This window comes from Dasypus novemcinctus, chromosome 14, assembly GCF_030445035.2.
Source record: "Dasypus novemcinctus isolate mDasNov1 chromosome 14, mDasNov1.1.hap2, whole genome shotgun sequence".
Classification (NCBI taxonomy): domain Eukaryota; kingdom Metazoa; phylum Chordata; class Mammalia; order Cingulata; family Dasypodidae; genus Dasypus; species Dasypus novemcinctus.
Window position 1 is genome coordinate 29,776,969 of NC_080686.1, and position 19,284 is coordinate 29,796,252.

At 39.8% G+C, this 19,284-nt stretch overlaps 2 protein-coding genes across 12 annotated transcripts in view; one reads left to right on the forward strand and one right to left on the reverse strand.

Annotated features, from left to right (window-relative positions):
• Positions 1-3,654, forward strand: part of CSPP1 (centrosome and spindle pole associated protein 1) — a 139,916-nt gene extending 136,262 nt beyond the window's left edge. For 9 of the 10 annotated variants that reach the window (XM_071207842.1, XM_012520681.4, XM_058275611.2 and 6 more), the window contains 2 exons: positions 837-975; positions 2,817-3,654. In XM_071207842.1, coding sequence (XP_071063943.1) covers positions 837-975; positions 2,817-3,028 — 351 coding nt within the window. In that variant the 3' untranslated portion in view covers positions 3,029-3,654. Of the gene's footprint in view, positions 1-836; positions 976-2,004; positions 2,112-2,816 lie in introns of those variants that run through there. The other variant, XM_058275614.2, reaches the window with a different exon arrangement.
• A 1,001-nt stretch (positions 3,655-4,655) lies between these two features.
• The window catches only part of ARFGEF1 (ARF guanine nucleotide exchange factor 1), a 175,468-nt gene continuing 160,839 nt past the window's right edge, over positions 4,656-19,284 (reverse strand). For both annotated transcript variants that reach the window (XM_058275607.1, XM_058275608.2), the window contains 6 exons: positions 18,468-18,600; positions 17,462-17,601; positions 15,873-16,041; positions 10,016-10,154; positions 7,544-7,661; positions 4,656-6,085 (listed from right to left, as the gene is read on the reverse strand). In XM_058275607.1, the coding sequence (XP_058131590.1) occupies positions 5,921-6,085; positions 7,544-7,661; positions 10,016-10,154; positions 15,873-16,041; positions 17,462-17,601; positions 18,468-18,600 (864 nt within the window). In that variant the 3' untranslated portion in view covers positions 4,656-5,920. The remainder of the gene's footprint in view (positions 6,086-7,543; positions 7,662-10,015; positions 10,155-15,872; positions 16,042-17,461; positions 17,602-18,467; positions 18,601-19,284) is intronic.

Sequence of the window (19,284 nt, forward strand, 5' to 3'; positions counted from 1 at the left end):
GTTGGTACCTATCTGGAGGAGAGATGTGAATGTGAGATGACAGACTAGGCCTCCATCTTAGTTACCCAGGAAGCCTGTTTTATACCCTGATTTAATCCTGACTCTGGTTTCCTGTTCATCTCCCCCACCAAATCTTCCCATAAGTTTTAGACAAGAAGTTCTAGCTGGTCTAGATGGCCTCAGGAACTCTTTACCAAAGACTAGGTTTAACATCTTTACATCTAGACACTCACAACTTATATTTTGAGAAAACCAATCCTTAATTTAAATAAATACTGATTTTAGAAATCTTACGTTCTTAAATCTATTCAAGTATTGAACTAGCTTCCATAGTCCAGTCCTACATAGACTGTCTTTCGATTAAGAGTTTTAAGAATTCTTAAAATATAATGGAAACAAGTCCCTTTTTTTAGATACATGATTTGCAAATATTTTCTTCCATTCTTTCTTGATATCATTTGAAATACAAAATGCTTTAGTTTTGATGAGGTCCAGTATTTTTAGTCTTCTCTTTTATCACTTGTGCTTTTGGTGTCAAAGCTAAGAAACCATTTTCTAACCCAAGATGAAGATGTACTCCCAGTGTTTTTTTCTTAGGATGTCATGGTTTTAGGTCTGTAATTCCCTTTGAGTCTGGCACCCTGTATCTTTTCCTTGTTGAAGGTCATATGTCCCTGCATGGATAAGCATCAGGACTCAAAATACAACTGTTACCTCTTTACATTTTTTGTTCATTGCATTGTACGTTTATCAAGGACAAGAACATATTTTGATTCATTCATTCATCCTGAAAATAAAGTTAATGACCATTCCTGAAGTTTGTTTTCCAACTACAGGATAATGTTCATCCTACTGTACCATCAGATGGTCTATCTTTAAAATCTGTATCCAGTGTAAATGTTGAACAGCTTAGAATGAAAAACGAGGAGCGAATGCGAAGATTGAATGAACTTCAGAATAAACCTATTAATACAGGTAAATGACTAATTTTAATGGCCTTTTGCAAATTCTGTAAGAACTCTTAAACCTGCTTACATGAAAGTTTTCACTGATGGCTGGGGGATGGAGAGGATGGGATTTGAAGTCCTTTGAATTGTAGGGCCGAAAATACAGTGGCCATCCAGCAAAACCAGGCACCAGGATTTTTTTACTATCAGCTTCTACTACCGTAGAATCCATTTTAGAGTGGATTCTCAAAAGAGATAAATAAGTTACTGACGTAGGAAATTATCTGGAATTAGTTGAGTTCTTTAAAAAAAAAATACATTTATTTAAATTTTCACTATTACAAAGAAAATTATTTTTATCTTTTTACTTGCATTCTGCACCAAGGACAAAGCAAAATAGCCTCAAGGTTAATATTTCCTTTTATTAAGTCACTTTAGCCTCCTCATTTGTGGGCATCTTTGTCTGTCACCGCTTTGGTAACAAGTTAAAGCAGGATCCTAGGTGAGTGCAAAGCACGGGCCAGTGTGGCATGGCTCAGGTAGTTATTGGGCGCTTCTAGTGGACACAGGGGACTTTTGCACACTGACATTACTAGCCAGTGGGATGACAAATTTATTAATAGGTATTAGTGTAGTAGTAGTTTTAGCAGATTGAGTGGTCTATTTGGACAATACTCTTTAGTCCTCGAAGCTATGTTACAATAATTTACTAATGGCAGTTTTCCTAAGATTAAGATTCTATCTGTAATAATTGAGACTACTTATATTTTCCTGCAGTTAGGATGTCATAGGTTCCAGGTCTGTACCACATACCAGCACTTCTCATATCGCGCATGGAAAAATAGGAAAACAACTCTTTTTTCCCTAGCTAAAGGACATTTTGTTTTATTCCATACTGAGAATGACCTGTTCAACTTTTTTTTAGAACCAATAAATTGGATTAGTAGTTAACAGGGACATATTTAAGCTGAGAAAAGATAGCATTTTAACAGTCTCCTCTTTCAGAAACTTTCCAATTTCTAAACTGTTTTTTGTTTAACACTGTCCTTTCAAACAGGAACTTTATGGCACGATGTGGACTGATTGCTTATTAAATTGCACATGGCCCTTTCTGGGCTAATACTTCAGAGACCAGGAGATGTAATTTAAAAAAAAATGACATCACAGGGTAGGAAGACAGATTTTTTCCCCTCCATTATTATATCTGATAAGTAAAATACAGATATAGTTAAGTATAGGAGTACAACCAATGCAACTGAAGAATGAAATATAAATTATATAAAGAGCTACCTCTAAGAGTAGGTAATGGACTAGACATGTCCTTTTTCTTTTACTAGGGTATACAAATTGAGTCATTTCATTCCCAATTGGTCTTTCACAAAATTACTTTTCTTATAGCAGTGTTCAAGGTTGCAAGTCTTTCCCAAAAGTTTTGTATTATCCATTGTTTCTCCTGAAGGAATGTGTTTATAGTTCTCTAGTTACACTGTAATGTTTGATGAATATACTTAGAATTCCAGCTTAAAACTATGGGTGCTTAATCAGGCCCTGTTTCTAGGCAACAGCATACAGTTTAGACCAGGGGTTCTTAACCTTTTTTGTTCCACAGACCCTAAATTCACAATATACTGTGTACTGTTTAATAAATACATCATACCTGCACCAACTTGTCCCTACAAAAATAATGGCTTTTTAAAAAAAATTTCAGTTCAAGCTCATGGACCCCTTGTTAAGAATTCCTGGTTTAGACCATATAACATTGTGGGAAAATGTAGGGCTCTAATGGGTTGGACTTCAGGCATCCTGTGTTCTAATCAGCTACCTGCCACTTACGTTACCTGAGTCGTTTTTTTTTTTTGCCTCCTTTAGATGATGAGAGTTCATTGGTTGACGCTGATGACATCATGAAGCAAGTTGGTGAGGATGGATCAAACTCTGTAGCAACTGAGCCCTGGCTACGCCCTGGCACCTCAGAAACGATGAGACGATTCATGGCAGAGCAGCTGAACCAAGAGCAACAGCAAGTTCCTGGAAAACCAGGCCCTTTTAATTGGCAGGGCCTATCTACTGCACATGGATAAAATAAATTTGTACTGGACCCAGTCGTGCCTTTTAAGGTGAAGGGAATGTTAAAGCTGGACCTTTGTGTCCAACTTTTGCCAATACCTGGAGATTGCTTACGTTCCATCTGTACATAAGGGGTATTTTTTCCATGATGACATATGATGTATATTATGTATATAAATAAAAGGCCATCATTATTGATTTATATAATATAGAATTGTATAGAATTATTTTTACACAATTTTGCCATAAATGAGCATGGTAACAAACTCTTGGAATCAGCTACCATAGGTGCATTTTTAATTCTACTTGTCATTATGATCAGGTGAATAAACACAAAAGTGTCTTAACAGTACCGTAAAACCAGAATATCCTTCGTTAAAAATGCACATTTGCCAACTGTAGATGTGACTATGCTGTGTAATTAGGGAACCAAATGTGCTATTTTCATGTCACTTTATGTAACTACTGATTCAATATAAATGATGGGAGCCATAATTGATTTTATTCCTGTGAACCATCTACTAGATGTTTCATTTTTCTGCCTCAGTTTTATTTTTATGCCAATGAAGGCACTGTCTTAAGTTACTAATTTATAAAATTCAACTACTTGATAGAAATAAATATTTATTTTTATTACCAATGTTGACTTCTTATTTTAAGTGTAATTGAGGTTTCCAGGTATTAGAGAAGTTTAAAACTGGCAGTAACACCCGAGGGTCAAACCATGGTCCTAATCATTCACTTAATAAGTGGTATCTTTAAAAAAGGATTCATTCAAATTCTAGAAAATAATTCTTACCTTGATTAGTCTTCAGTGCCGTAACAGATGAAAACACCCTTGAGCACTGCTCCTTATATTTTTCCAACGACATAATCGATGGCAGAGATCAGTTTGCTCAAGTGTGAAATTTCTTTGACAATTTGAGTTTTAACTACACATAAATTTTATAACTGTTTTATAACCTAACCATTGTTTGTTTTACTATTAAAGATTTTTTTCTTCTTGTAGCTTCACCTTAAAGTAGGATGCAGTCTTTTGTCTCCTTTATGGAGGGTTTTCATGCTACACTGTAAATGAAACCCTCATGTCCTCAGAAGCACTCACTCTTGAGCTGGACCCGAAGGTCTCCAACAGCAACAACCCAGGGACTCCCAGCTCCAGCCTGGAACAGGATAACAGGACTGCGTCCTAAGCATAATCAGTGTGATGTCTGGTTTTGTTGTTTGTTAGGATTTTGCACTGATTAAATGCATTGTTCAAAAATTGCTCATTAAGCCAAGAAAAGCTTGTGAGCAAAGTCTGAACACTTGTCCTGTTTTTAAGACAGTTCTCATAAAACATTTACCACTACACCATGTTCCATTTTCTTTTTTAATGCTGCTCTACCTAACAACTTTGCACTCCTAGGACACCAACATCACACTGCAAACTGTCCCAAAGTGAACTTTAGCTCTTTTTTTCAGCATTTTAATAATATTACCTTATTTTGGGCTATTAATAAATATACAAAGTATTTTAAAAATTATCGCTAGCCTATGGTTTAGAAAGCAGGGTGGGGATATAATGCCCTAAGTTGGAAAGAAAATATAAGAAATCAATGAAACATGGGCTGTGCTATACACAGGTTTTGATTACAGTGATGAAATAATTCAAAAACTTTATTGATCTTATAACCTGATTAGAATATGCCAGATGAGAATCAATATTGTACAGAAAGTTGTACAGAATTTTTTACATAGAAAACTTTACATCTGTACCATATACATTTTATCCATCTGAAAAAATTTTCTACATCCACTGTTAGTACGGAATGCTTAACGATCTTGTCTTTTTTAACCATCAGAGCACAATTCACAGTATGAATACATTTCCAGTAAATCTAACCATCCCCAAACCATGCCAAATTTATTTTACTATATCCAACATGAAATTCTGTACAAAGAGTAACATCTACATCAAGGCCCCCCCCAACCCCCCCCCCCAAAAAAAGTGACAGCAACCTAGATTCATTTTGCAGTGATTCAAGTTTCGGGTCTGTGAAAGATCATTATATTTTAATGGCTCATCCTTAAAAGCCCTAAGAGAAGTATATTACAGGTAGTTAGGTCAGTAGTGATATTTTCTACCTTTTTTTGTTATCTTGACAACAGCTCCTGGCCATGTTAAACCCTCAAAATTATCACCCCCAAAAAGGGCAAAACAAAAAATCCCCACAAAATAAAAAAAGACAAAAAGTTCAACCCAAACTTTTAGTGCATTTGGTAAAATATTGTGGGTATTTAGCAAATGAATAATAAAGAAATAAAACAGTGCAGGAAGAACGATATAATGTTTAAGATCTTTATATTACAGACCTGCATCTCTGTACATTTTTTCACAGAAGGATGATTACCTGTATCTCAGATAGCCTGAGTGTGCAAAAATCTTCAGAATAAGAATACCATAGTTGCTAAATATCTTTTACCATGAACAATAATTTCTTCTCCCCTGCCCCCCAATTATAAACATTGTATCCTTCAAAATACAGCTCTCCTGAGTTGTACTTCTCACAGAAGTTCAAATCTCACATCTGTTTTACCTATAGTTCTTTGGGTAAGTTTCACTTACACACCTGCCACAAATATGTGAGGCTCTCCCTGCTCGGACAGGCAAGGCCCAGTGAGCACAACCTGATTCTGTTCAAACAGGCTTTCTGCTCAACATGAGCCACAAAAGGCAGAGAATCTGTCAGATACTAAGAGGGACAGGAGTGTAGCAAGTCTGAATTATAGCTCTAAGCATCTTTATCAGCAAACTGTAGACAATGCATTCCAAGAAACCATTTTTCAGGTAGGAAACCTCAGCTCCAGGGTCCTTTTAGAGAGTGGAGGGATGTAAACTCCAACAGAAAAATATTAAGTTCCCATCATTGCTTGTTTATTCCAGCTTCCTGTTCTGGTGGTTGTGAAATCTGAAAAACTATCCCAATTCGTAGAAAAAATCTTCTAAGAACAGCACGAAGTTCAGGAATCAAGTCAAACTGCATAATTTCACATAAGAGAGGGTAGTAGAATGATGCGTGAGCTTTAAACTACGGGGGAAAAAGGAATTTCTTCTTTAGTAAGTGTTTGCATTCCCAACAACACAACACAAAATTGCCTTTAGAGTCAAAACATTGGGGACATCTACGAATCAATGAAAATAAGAAAAACATCTGCATCGAGCAGTGATTATTTTGATTATGGAAGAGAGAATGAGGTACATTCAAAAGACTCAGCTCAAGCACTATTGACTTAGTTATCCTCATTTTGAAAAACATTTTTCTGGCAATCTTTGCAAAATAGTATTTTCTTCCTGGGTAATAAGCAAAAGCAAAAAGTCTAGGAAGACTAGTTGGTTTTTCATAATATCTGGGTTATTAAAATTGTACCCACTGTTAAATAAAACTTAAGTTTTAGGGAAAATTCTACTTCATATTGCAATATAAAATATATATAATATAGTCTCCAAAAGATAAACATTCCATATCTATAGCTCAATTTATAGCCTTTGAACATATCTGCTGTAGTTCTTTAGTTTGTGAGTACTTGTCTGCTGACTGGTATGAACTATTGTGTGCAGAAAGCCACCCGTGGACATGACAGAGAAGAGGAGGGTCGTCCAATGCCATTGAGTTGCTGGAGGCCTCAGGTCACTTCTCCAAGCTTTACTCAGCTTGTCAGGAATATGGAAACATATCTGGACACGGTGCCTGTGACTGGGATTAACACCGTAGAGTACCGAGTTTGTCACACTGCCTCTACATGGTCCCATCTACCACAGTGCCACAAGTTTGAAATCATCAGGCCACTTGACCAGGCATTTTAAAACCTATTCAGGGGTCTCAGAGGACCATTTGTATGAGCTGTGAGTTATATATTTTTAAGAGTAAAATGTTTAATTTTTGAAAGCAAGAGTAAAATGCTTAATTTTTGAAAGCCTTAAAATTAGTATGCATTTATATTTACAGTTATATATTTGTATTTTATCTTTATTCATACTGGTTTAAGATTCTTAAATGGTTTCATGACCTATTAACTAGGGGCTCTGGGCCACATGAAACCACTAAATATGTTAAAGGAATGGCTGAAGCCTGGAGCAAAGGCCCAGGGACCAAATGTCCCCTCAAGAAAGGAGATAGGCCACGAGGTGGGCTTGAGAGCAGTTGTCACTATGGGGAGAAAGGGGAGACTGTCCAGGGACCATAAGGAAAATTTTGATGTATGGGGCTTTTCAAGGTATCCTAAGGGATTCCTATTCCTGCCCTACCGATTAGAAAACAAAGCTGGCTGGTCAAGGAGGGAGAAAGCTAAGGAAGATCAACGAAGGTAGACAATGCCACCCCTGCTGCTGTACAAGCAGCTGCACAGCTTGGTCCTCACTTTACCTGTCTCAGAGACTTGTGGGCAACAGGGGTGCACCTGTGTCCTTGCCCCCAGTTCAGCTTCCACTGCAGGTTATCTGGGGAGATGCTAGGCCAATATGCCTAGCGATAGGGCCTCATACTTACCCTATTGTCACTTATCTTTAGAACTTTCGTTAGGAACAGAAGCAGTAAGTTAGTCCAGGCTTCCCGATGACTTTCTGATGTTAGAGTAAGGAAGTAACTTAGTGCTTCACTGCAGACACTGTAAAAGAGAAGGGTTAAATGAACTTGCAGACCTGCCGGCAAGGATAGTCACTGAGAATGAACACTTCAAAAAAGGAAGGGTATAAACATTAGCTATTCAAGAACTGGCTAGGTCTCACCTGTTTATACCAACTGGAGTGTATAATATATTTTTACACATTTTTCAAGTTACAAAGAAAACTAAAGATATTAAGAGAAGTCACTGCAACTCAAGAGGAAAACCATGTTTTCTTAATTGTACATTTCCAGAATTTAAAGCCACTGTGCAGTAGCAAATACGCAAAGGATGGAATCAAAGTACCTGGGCTCCAGTTGGGTCCAGCCCTTCCCTTCCCTAATGTGAGGCCTTAGACCTCTAGGTTCTTAAAGAGTCTCACCAATAAATGGAAAAACTGAGACTAGGTGATCTCTTAAAATTCTAAAATGTATTTAATTTGTCTCTGAGAACATGTGTTCCCCAAATACAAAGATGACAGGATTCTTTCTGAATGGCATGTTTCATTCTTGGTGTGAGTTTAAATTTTAAAGGACAGAATATTAACTTAGGATGTAAAATAGATTAAAAAATATTAACACCAAAAAGAACTCCAAATATTTTTTCAAATTAAACGCAGGCAGGCCAAGTGTTAACCTTTACAAACGAACATCCTGTAAAAACGTAGCTAATCTTACGGCATTAAAAAACTTATCAACTATATCATAGGTTACAGTGTTTTTTTTTAAAAGATTTACTTATTTATTACTCCCCCCGTCGATATTTGTGGTCACTGTGTGCTCTGTGTCTGCTCGTCTTCTCTTTAGGAGGTACTGGGGACGGAACCTGGGACCTCCCGTGTGAGAGAGAGGCGCTCAATTGCTTGAGCCACCTCAGCTCCCTGCTTTGTTGTGTCTCTCATCGCCTTTCGTCTTTGTGTCTCTTTGTTGCATCATCATGATGAGTCAGCTTGCTGCGCCTGCCCATTGCAGCAGCTTGCCCTCTCCAGCACCAGAAGCCGAACCCGGGACCTCCCATGTGGTAGGCGGAAGCCCAATCACTTGAGCCACATCTGCTTCCCCATAGGTTAAAGTTTTTAAATTTTAAGAGAGAAAACATTTTCCACTGTCCACAAGAGGCATGATCTGTTCAAGTCACTAAGTGTACAAAAGCACATTCTATGCTAGGACTGCATTAATTTTTAAAAATCACTCTATGAGATGAACTGTTAGTACAGTTTCTGTTTGGGGTGATGGGAAAGTTTTGGTAATGGGTGGTAATGATGGTAGCATAACATTAGGGATTAAGTACCACCACTGAATTGTATACTTGAAAGCAGTTAAAATGGGAAATTTTAGGTTGGATGTATGTTATCAGAATAAGAATTTCTGAAAAACTCATAGAAGAGAGTGGATGTGGCTCAAGCAGTTGAGTGCCCACTTCCCACATGGGAGGTCCCAAATATGGTTCCTGGTGCCTCCTAGAAAAACCAAAAACAAACAACGAGCAAAACAAATGAAAAAAACAAACTGGGGTGGCCGATGTGGCTCAGTGCTCGAGCTCTGGCTTCCCACATACAAAGTTCAATTCCTAGCCAGCTACCACCAAAAACAAAACAATGAAACAAAGCAACCCATATGGGAGATGTGGCTTAAACAGTTGAACACCTGGCCCCCACATGGGAGGTCCTGGGTTCAGATTCTGTTGACTTCTAAAGAAGACAAACAACAAGCAGCCAATGAGCAGACTCTGAGCAAAAACAATGAGGAGACAAGAAGCAAAAAAAACAACGAGCAAAGAAACAAGCAAAAACAAATGAGCAGGGAGCAGTTGTGGCGCAGGCAGTTGAGCACCCGCCTCCTATATGGGAGGGCCTGAGTTCAGCTCACAGTGCCTCCTAAAGAAAAAAAATAGAAGAGCGGACAGCAAGCAGAAAAAACCAAACCAAAACAATGTGCAGACAATGAGCAAAAACGAGCAAAACAAACGAGGGAGCCATCTGGGGGTGGGGGTGGGAGTAGAAACCATAGAACTGTTCACATACTGAGTGAACCTAAACTATGCACTCTGCTTAATGATATAATAGTATTTCATCAATATGTTAACGAAGGCACTGCACAATGTAAAACAGCAACATGGAACATTGTTTATGTGGGTGAATGGTAGGTTTATGGGAGCTCTGTATTTTCTACATGATTTTTCTGTAAACCTACAATTGCTCTAATAAAAATAATTTAAAAACCACTGTGAAATAGGCACTATTGACTCCCGTTTTGCAGCTGAGAAAACAGTGGCCCCAAAGATCAGTGATCTCATGCTCCTACAGCCAAACTCTGCAAAGGCCTTTCACACGATGGACAGTCAGCTGAGAGTCTTACTTGAGAAGCCTTTGCTGGACCTCCTCCCAGGCACTGACGCGACTCTCATCCGTGTACATCCGGAAGAGAATGCGCAGCCCACAGGCCAGGCTACTCGTCTCCTGCTTCAGAAGGTTGGGCTTGGACTTGCCTTTGAAGCCTGCAGAAAGGAGACATGTCCAGGATTAGTCTGGGAAGGCAACTTAAGTAAAAGCAAAAGAACCTGGACAGAGGCATATTTTGTGTGCATTCAAGTCATAGGCTTCTTCTGCTCACCAGGCAGAGTGCTTTGCACCCCAGGGTGGTAGCCCACACTGTGGACAGGTTGAACTCACTCAGAAGGCTCTTGCACTGGGCAAGGGTGGGGGGGGGCAGGGCTCTGCAGGGTCAATCCAGGGCTGGAGATCCACACTGAAGGTGATTTCTATGTTTAGAATTGCCTTTTTCCTCCCCTTTCAAGCAGGGGATATGATGTACAATGACTTTGGGACTAAGAGTGGAGCTCTTCAAATGGAACTGGTCTGCCTGCATGGGCTCCCACATGGATGGGGAAGGTGAGCCCACCTGCAGGGGAAGACTCTTCTCAATGCCAGAGTGTAAGGGGTCGCATTCATGTTGAGATGACTTGAAGAAAGGGGAGAAAATAAGTACAGACAACTCTTTACAGAATGAAAAGGGAAGACTCCAAACAGTACCAGGGCCCATTAGGATGAGACAGTCCTGACTAAATAAAACTATTAACACATGTCACGCTATTCTCTCTGTGGTAGAAAGATGCCAGCTCCCTCTACTCCTTTTTCCTGCCACATTCTGTAGGCCTTCACTCTCCCAACATTGTTTTGTATCTAATAGGCACTGAATGACTATTTCTTAAATTAAAAAATAATGCAAGATTAATATAAAGCTTGTTCTTTAAATTTTCTAACTACTTTAAAAACAAATATATATTCCTCACCCACAATATATCCATTTCCACTGAGATATGGTCATAAGCACAAAACAGAAAGAACCCATCGATACATTAAGGTTCCACACACACATTTGTTTGTTTTTTCTCTTTCCCATATATAGGCAGTTTTTAGTATGCTAACAATTATCAACACGAGGCCCATCTGGGTAAGCAAGAGGAAAGAACTGACCTGAAATCAGTCAAATGGCAGGATGATTTAACAAGGGAGAGACAATCTATCCAGGCAGGTAGATGACTTATTGTGGACAAGAAAAGGCCTGGTCTAAAAGTCTTTTAACCATACCACTCTTCCTACTTATTTTTGAAGTAAAAGTTATATACAGTGCAATGTACAGACCTCAAGCATACAATCAATGAATCTGGATAAATGTAGAGATGTATTACACATCCATTAAAAGTAAATTTTAGAAATTAAGGGAAGCGGATTTGGCCCAATGGATAGGGCGTCCGTCTACCACATGGGAGGTCCAAGGTTCAAACCCCGGGCCTCCTTGACCAGTGTGCAGCTGGCCCACGTGCAGTGCTGATGCGTGCCAAGGACTGCCATGCCACGCAGGGGTACCCCCCACGTAGGGGAGCCCCACGCGCAATGAGTGCGCCCTGTAAGGAGAGCCGCCCAGTGCGAAAAAAGTGCAGCCAGCCATGAATGGCGCTGCACACATGGAGAGCTGATGCAGAAAGATGATGCAACAAAAAGAGACACAGACTCCCAGTGCCGCTGACAAGAATATAAGTGGACACAGAAGAACACACAGTGAACGGACACAGGGAACAGACAGCTGGGAGGGGGCGGGGGGAAGGGGAAAGAAAGAAATAAAAAATAAATCTTTAAAAAGAAATTAAAGGAAGCGGACTTGGCCCAGTGGTTAGGGCGTCCATCTACCACACGGGAGGTCTGCAGTTCAAATCCCGGGCCTCCTTGACCCATGTGGAGGTGGCCCATGCGCAGTGCTGATGCACGCAAGGAGTGCTGTGCCATGCAGGGGTGTCTCACGTGCAGGGGAGCCCCATGTGCAAGGAGTGCGCCCCATAAGGAGTGTCGCCCAGCGCCAAAGAAAGTGCAGCCTGCCCAAGAATGATGCCACACACACAGAGACCTGACACAGCAAGATGACACAACAAGAATAGACACACGGCAGTGGACTTGGCCCAGTGGTTAGGGCGTCCGTCTACCACATGGCAGGTCCGCGGTTCAAACCCTGGGCCTCCTTGACCCATGTGGAGGTGGACCACGTGTAGTGCTGTTGCGCGCAAGGAGTGCCGTGCCACGCAGGGGTGTCCCCCGTGCAGAGGAGCCCCATGCCCAAGGAGTGCGTCCCGTAAGGAGAGCCGCCCAGCGTGAAAGAAAGTGCAGCCTGCCCAGGAATGGCGCTGCACACACGGAGAGCTGACACAAGATGACGCAACAAAAAGAAACACAGATTCCTGTGCTGCTGACAACAACAGAAGGGAACAAAGAAGATGATGCAGCAAATAGACACAGAGAACAGACAACTGGGGTGGGGTGGGGAGAGAATTAAATAAACCTTAAAAAAAAAAAAAAGAAATTAAGAAAGATGGCGTTGAGGTAGGCAGGCTGGACTGAGCTCTCACAAAAACTCTAGAGAAAGGGCCAAAGGCTGTCGAAGGAACCTGCTTTGGGGTCAGCAGCCCAGGGCAGTGTTGCGCAATCCCCAGGCCTTCGAGGGACAGAAAAACAATCTGAAATGACAACTGTAAGTTATTAACTCCCTGTGGTAGCCAGGAAGGGCACCCAGCCCACACCTTCAAGGCATGCAGCCTGGATAAAACCCCTGACCCGCTGCAGCTGACAGGGAGAAAAGACGTGTCCCTGGGAAAAGGGAGGGTGCGGAGGAGGGATGAGAGAGGTATCCCCTGCGTGAATTTGGCAAGCAGAGTCTGCTTGGAGACTTGGCTTTGGCCAGATCAAAAACTTGGGTAAGTGGAGGTTGAAAAGAAACAACTCTGTGGAAAGGTTTGCCGATGAGCACCATCTGCTGGCCAGTCTGGAAACTGCCAGGGAAAAACTACTTTTAGGTTCTCTCAATCGAAAATCCTGTGAGAAAATCTGCACCTCATTAGTGAGTCCCTGGACCAAACTTAATAACAAACTGAGCAATTTTAAAGACTCAGAATAAGTTGAAGAAAAATCAAAGAAGAGCTGTGGGAAAAAAACATTAGGCAAGAGAGAGAAATTGACCATCAGAATAAACTGACCAACATATTCAGATGCCTAAATATCAGCAAAATATTACACTAGGAAATAGGAAGAGACAATGGTCCAGCCAAAGGAGCAAATCAAACATCCTGACGAGATACAGGATTTTAGACAACTAACCAATGACAATCACACAAATCTCCTAAGACAATGCAAAGCCAATTATCAAATTTATTTGGAAGGGGGTAAAGGGCCCTGAATAGCCAAAAATATTTTAAATATAAGAACAAAGCTGGAGGAGTCTCACTTCCTGACTTTAAAGCATATTACTAAGCTACAGAGGTAAAAACAACATGGTACTGGCATAAAGACAGGCATACATATATATATAATGACCAATGGAAATGCATCGAGAGCTCAGAAATAGACCCTCACATCTATAAATGATTTTTGAAAAGGTTAAGCCCACACAGCTGGGACAGAACAGTCTATTCAACTAATGGTCTAGGGAGAACTGAATATCCCTACATCCAGTAGAAAGAAAGAGAACACTTACCTCATGCCTTACACAAAAATTAACTCAAAATGGATCAGACATAAAAGCAACAACCATAAAAGTCCTAGAAGAAAATGCAGAAAAATATCTTCAAGGTCCTGTGATAGGTGGCAATTTCTTAAACCTTACACCCAAAGCACAAAAAAAAACAAAAGAAAAATATGTAAGTGGGATCTCCTCAAAATTAAACCCTTTTGTTCTTCAAAAAGACTTTTGTCAAGAAAGTAAAAAGGCTGCCTACTCAATGGGAGAAAATATTTGGAAACCACATAATCTGATAAGGGTTTGATATCCATGTCAAAGGATCATACAATTCAACAATAAAAACACAAGCAACTCAATTAAAAAATGGGCAAAAGACTTGGAATAGACATTTCTCCAAAGAGGAAGTACATATGGTTAAAAAGCACATGAAAAAAATCCTCAACATCACTAGCTAGATCAAAACTATTTGATCTAAATGCAGATCAAAACTATGAGATAACTGTTTTACACATTATAGACTGGCTATTAATTAAAAAACAAATCAGCAAGTGCTAGAACAGACGTGGAGAAACTGGAACACTCCTTCATTCTTGGTGGGAATGCAGAATGGTGCAGCTTCTGTGGAAGACAGTTTGGCACTACCTCAAGAAGCTGAATACAGAACTACCAAATAATCCATCAATCTCATTACTGGAATATATTCAGAAGAACTGGAAGCAAGGATTCAAACTAACATTCATACACCAATATTCATAGCAGTATTTTTCACAATTGCTAAAATATGGAACCAGTCCAAATGCTCATCAACTGATGAATGAATAAACAAAATGTGGTTTATAGACACAATGGAATATTATTCAGCTGTAAGAAGAAATGAAATCGGGATGCATGTGACAACTGGATGAACTTAGAGGGGATTATGTTGAGTGAAATTAGCCAGATACAAAACGACAAGTATCAAATGACCTCACTAATATGAACTAAATGAGTAAATTCACAGAGGTAAACTCTATAGCTTATAGGAAATAGAAGGTGGGTTGGGAATGGGAAATGATGCTTACTGTAGGTAGCATCATTAAGAAGGTTAATTGTAAAGGTGTGGAAATGAATAGAGTTGATGGTAACACGTTTTAGCGAGTATAGCTAATACTGCTGATTTAAAAATGCAATTGCGGCTGGAAGTAGTAGTATTGAGAAGTAGCTATCAACTGAAAGGAAACTAAAGAATAATCTAGGCTATATATAACAGTGATTTTGGTGGTAGACGAAGGCTGCACTTAATATTAAATATAAATATTTGCTCTTCTTTTTAAAAGTGCTAAGAATATGGTGATATACAGGAAAACTATAACTAATATAACTGATGGATGATAGTTACAAGTAATAGTGTAGTATTTTGCAACAATGGCAAGAAGATATTTTTTCAATATTAAGGGACAACAATATGAGGACATAAGCAGGTATGGGGTTTTTCCTTTTGGAGTAATGAAAATGTTCTAAAATTGAGATGATGAAAGCACAATTCTGTGATGAAAATGAGAGCCACTGAATGCACACTTTGAATGGTCTGTACAAAGCATGGAACTGTATAACACAGTGATTCCTGTTGTGAAAAATGGACTGTGGTTAACAGGACAAATATGAGATGTTTTCTCCTGAATAACAAATACATAATATTAATATAGGGTGTTAATAATTGGGTGGGCTGGGGGAAAAATACACCAAATATAAGATATGGGCCACAATTAGTAGAAAACTTTTTTTGAGCTACTGGGGCTAGAGATCGAACCTGGGACCTTGTATGTTGGAATTTAGCACTTAACTACAGAGACACATCAGCTCTCCTGAGTTGGTTTTTCATTTTTATTTGTTTGCTTGCTTGATTTTGTTTTTTCTAGGAGGTACTGGAGACCAAACCTGGGACTTCCCCTGTGGGAAGCAAATGCTCAATGGCTTGAGCCACATCCACTCCCAGCAGTAATACTGTGAGGAAGGTCTTTCATAGTTTGTAACAAATGTGTCACAATAATGCAAAGTGTTGGTGGTGGGAAATGTATGGGAGCCTTGTATAATGATATGTATGTTTGTTTAATAAACTCACAAATTTTACTATACATTATGTATGTTCATGTATGAATGATATATGTCAATGAAATTTTATTTGGGGAAAAAAAAGTGAATTTTAAAATGTGCAACCTGCACAGCTTACCGGCTTTCCACAGAGCAGTCCTCTGTTCATTGTTTGAATTAAATGCTTTGGCAAATCTATGTGATTCCAATAAGCAGTCCAGTAGCTTAAAGAGTTGCTGTGATGTTAAAAAGCGGTACATTCCTTGGTCTTGAGTATCAACTCGGACATCAAAATCCACTGCATCTCTCTGGGAAAACAAAAAGCAACACAGCACACATACATGCGCATGCACACACATACACCCACACACACAGAATTACAACAGTTTTAGAAAATTTAGAACTTGATGCTCACCAAAGACCATTAAACCACTGAAACTTAATTTACTCCATCTTAACCAAAAATAGACAAGGTCCCACCTTTTGCTATTCCTAAATTCTTAAGGTCTTCACGCCAGGCATGCCAGTCACCCACCACCATCGCCACCTCCTATTTTTCCAGTTCCCTCCTTAGAAGTCTCACCTCAATAACCCACAACCCTACCACCTCCTACGGTTCATTTCTCCCAGGTTCCTCCTTCCCATCCTCTTCACCATTCCTTACCCTGTCAGATCCCCCTTCTCTTCCTAACCAGTTTGAAGTCCATGGACCATAGTTATAATTATTCCCTTGCAATACTCCTCAGCTCCTCTTTTCAGTAACTGCTTAGCAAAATTCTTACGACCCTGTGTCCACACTCCCAAACAAATGTGATTGGAGAAAAACTCCCAAACCCACTGGGCTCTGGTGCTACCCAAAAATGCCACGGTTCCTGAGTCAACTCTCCTGGATGAGTAGTTCATGTTTTCTCTTCTCTCCGTAAAAATCTAACACTTTCTTCCCAGTCTCATCTGCATCTGCCTTCCGGCTGTTATGGTGCGACTGTTCTTGTTTCTATCCAAGACACCCCTTCCCATTTGCACTAGGTACCACCCCACTTCACTAAAAATCACTGCTTTAGTAAACTCTCTCTTCTGCATTCAGTTTTTCTCTCTATTGGACAACTCTCATTAATAATGTTGCAAATTACTGCAAAAATTTAAACAAAACCAACCCTATCCTTTATCTTTCATCCTCCTTCAGCCATTATCCCATTTCTCTTACCCTCCGTAAATATAAACTCCTTAAAAGAGTTGCCAATTATTTACTTGTCTTACCTCTCTTCTTTCGTACTCATTACAATGAGGCTTTTGCCCCCAACATTATACACTTCAACGTACTGTCAATATGAGCAGACTTCTCTAATTGCTAGATCGCATGGTCAATTCTCCAACTTGGTATAACTTAGCCTCTCTGGAAGCGTGTGACATAGAGGATCATACTTCTTTGTTAATCCATTTTCATCACCTGACACCTAGGACTATACTATGTCTTGGCTCTCCTCCTACTCACTGCCTCTTGTTCTTGGCTCTTTTCCCAGGTGTCTCACCACCAGGAGCCTCAGTGTGGGGGTCCCAAGGCTCAGTCCTGATCTTCTCTGCCACGTCCCCAATCATTACCTCAGTGACATCCAGTCGCATGGCTTAAAATGACATCTACATGATGAAGACCTGCAAATTCAATCACTAGGCCTGACTTCTCTCTGAATCCCAGAATGTTTAACTCCCTTCCTATTCACACCTCCTTACCTGTGCTGCAGCTAAGTTTTCTGCATCTTCCTTCTTACTTGTGGCTGGGAAGAACACAATGTTGTCGATAGTCTGGATGAGTTCCAGCTGCACAACACATTTAATCAACAGGGCAGCAAACAATTTTTGTTCTGGAAATTCTGTGTGGAAACCCCCAATGCACATGCAAACAAAAAATTATTTTGAGTCCTTTACAATTTCAGTACAATGTTAAGGTAACATTAATTGGTGCAAGACAGACTGATTAACAGGACAAACATGAGAATGTCTTCTCCTAAACAATAATAAATATATAGTATTAATATAAGGTGTTAATAACTGGGTGGGCTGGGGGAAAAATACTCCAAATGTAAGATATGGGCTACAGTTAATAGTAATATTTTGATGAAGCTCTTTCATAGTTTGTAACAAATATTTCACAACAGTGCAAGACTGAAGAGGGGAGGACAAGTGGCCCACGGGGCCTAATGCAGAGGTCTGAGTTGGGGTAAGCAGTAAGGGAGGGGGAAGGAACTGAACATGGCCAAAGGCGAACGGGGAAGAGAGTATAATGAAGGCTTGTTGGAAAGCTCAAGGCTCCTCCTCAGAAAAGCTGTGGCCCTGCACTATTTTCCCTTGCAGATGGGAAGAAGAAAGTCTTTGTGCCCACCTCTACAGAAAGAACACATGGATGGAATGCAGAAAGGGATGGAGAAGGAAAACGCATTAGCCAAATGCATTGTGGAAAAAACTGATATTCCAGGGGTTAGCAGAGTCCTGGCCATCCACAAGAGACCATCTGTCTATCAGGGGATGTCCAAATAAGAGTAAATGCAGTGAAGAAATGACTATACAATTATAAGATTTTTTGTTAAAAATGGAAATACAACCAAAAATTCATTCCTTTCCTCCATTACATATAGGAGAGCAGAAATATTAGTAGTAGCAGCAAAGATGGATATAGAAGATTCTGTTTTCTTAATTAAAACTAAATATACACTTTTTTTTATTTAGAGAAATAACTCACTTGGTGTAGGTTTAGTTTTGCTGGACTCTTCATTCACAGTAGAGACAGAAGTCGGGGGTGCATGGGGTCTATTGTCTATAGACCTTGGCTGAACAGAATCATGGATATCTACAGATTTTTGTGATATTGTATCCTGATAAAAGAAGAGTTCATTATAAGTACAGTGAATAGTTCAAGGATGAAAATATTTCCTATTATGCTGTTTCCTTTTAAAAAAATTATAAGCCTGTGAAAACTGTGTTTTATAAAGTGAGATTATAGACACAATAAGAGTATTTAAAATTTACTATACATGTTTTAAGTGCTGGTAGTTTTTAAGATAAAAGCTTCCTTTTTGACCCTCATTGAGCTCGGGACTAATATCACCCAAGGACAACAGATTAAAATGTTAAACTTCACTGTGAGGGAAAACCAGCCAGCAATCTCCCTGATAGGTCAGGAAAATTCCCCAGAACATACATTTGGCAGGGAAGAGGGAGACGTTTGTGAACTTTACACGGACTGAACCCCAGCAAGCGTTGCAGAGTGAGTTTAGAAAAGGACCTTCTGTCACCCAATCAAGGACCAGAAAAGGTTATGGTGAGGGTTTGAATGGCTGAGGCCACACAGCAGAGTCACCAAGTAGAAATGTGGTGCCACAAAAAGAAGGCAGACTTTGGAGTCCAAAGAGCTGCCCTAAAATTTAGCCCCTGCACTTATTAGCAGTATCACCTTGGAAAAGTAATTCATCCTCCTGAGCTGTGGTTTTCTTACCTGAAAATGGAGACAACCCTTTTCCTGAGGGTTATTAAGGATTAGAGATAATAAATGGAAAGCA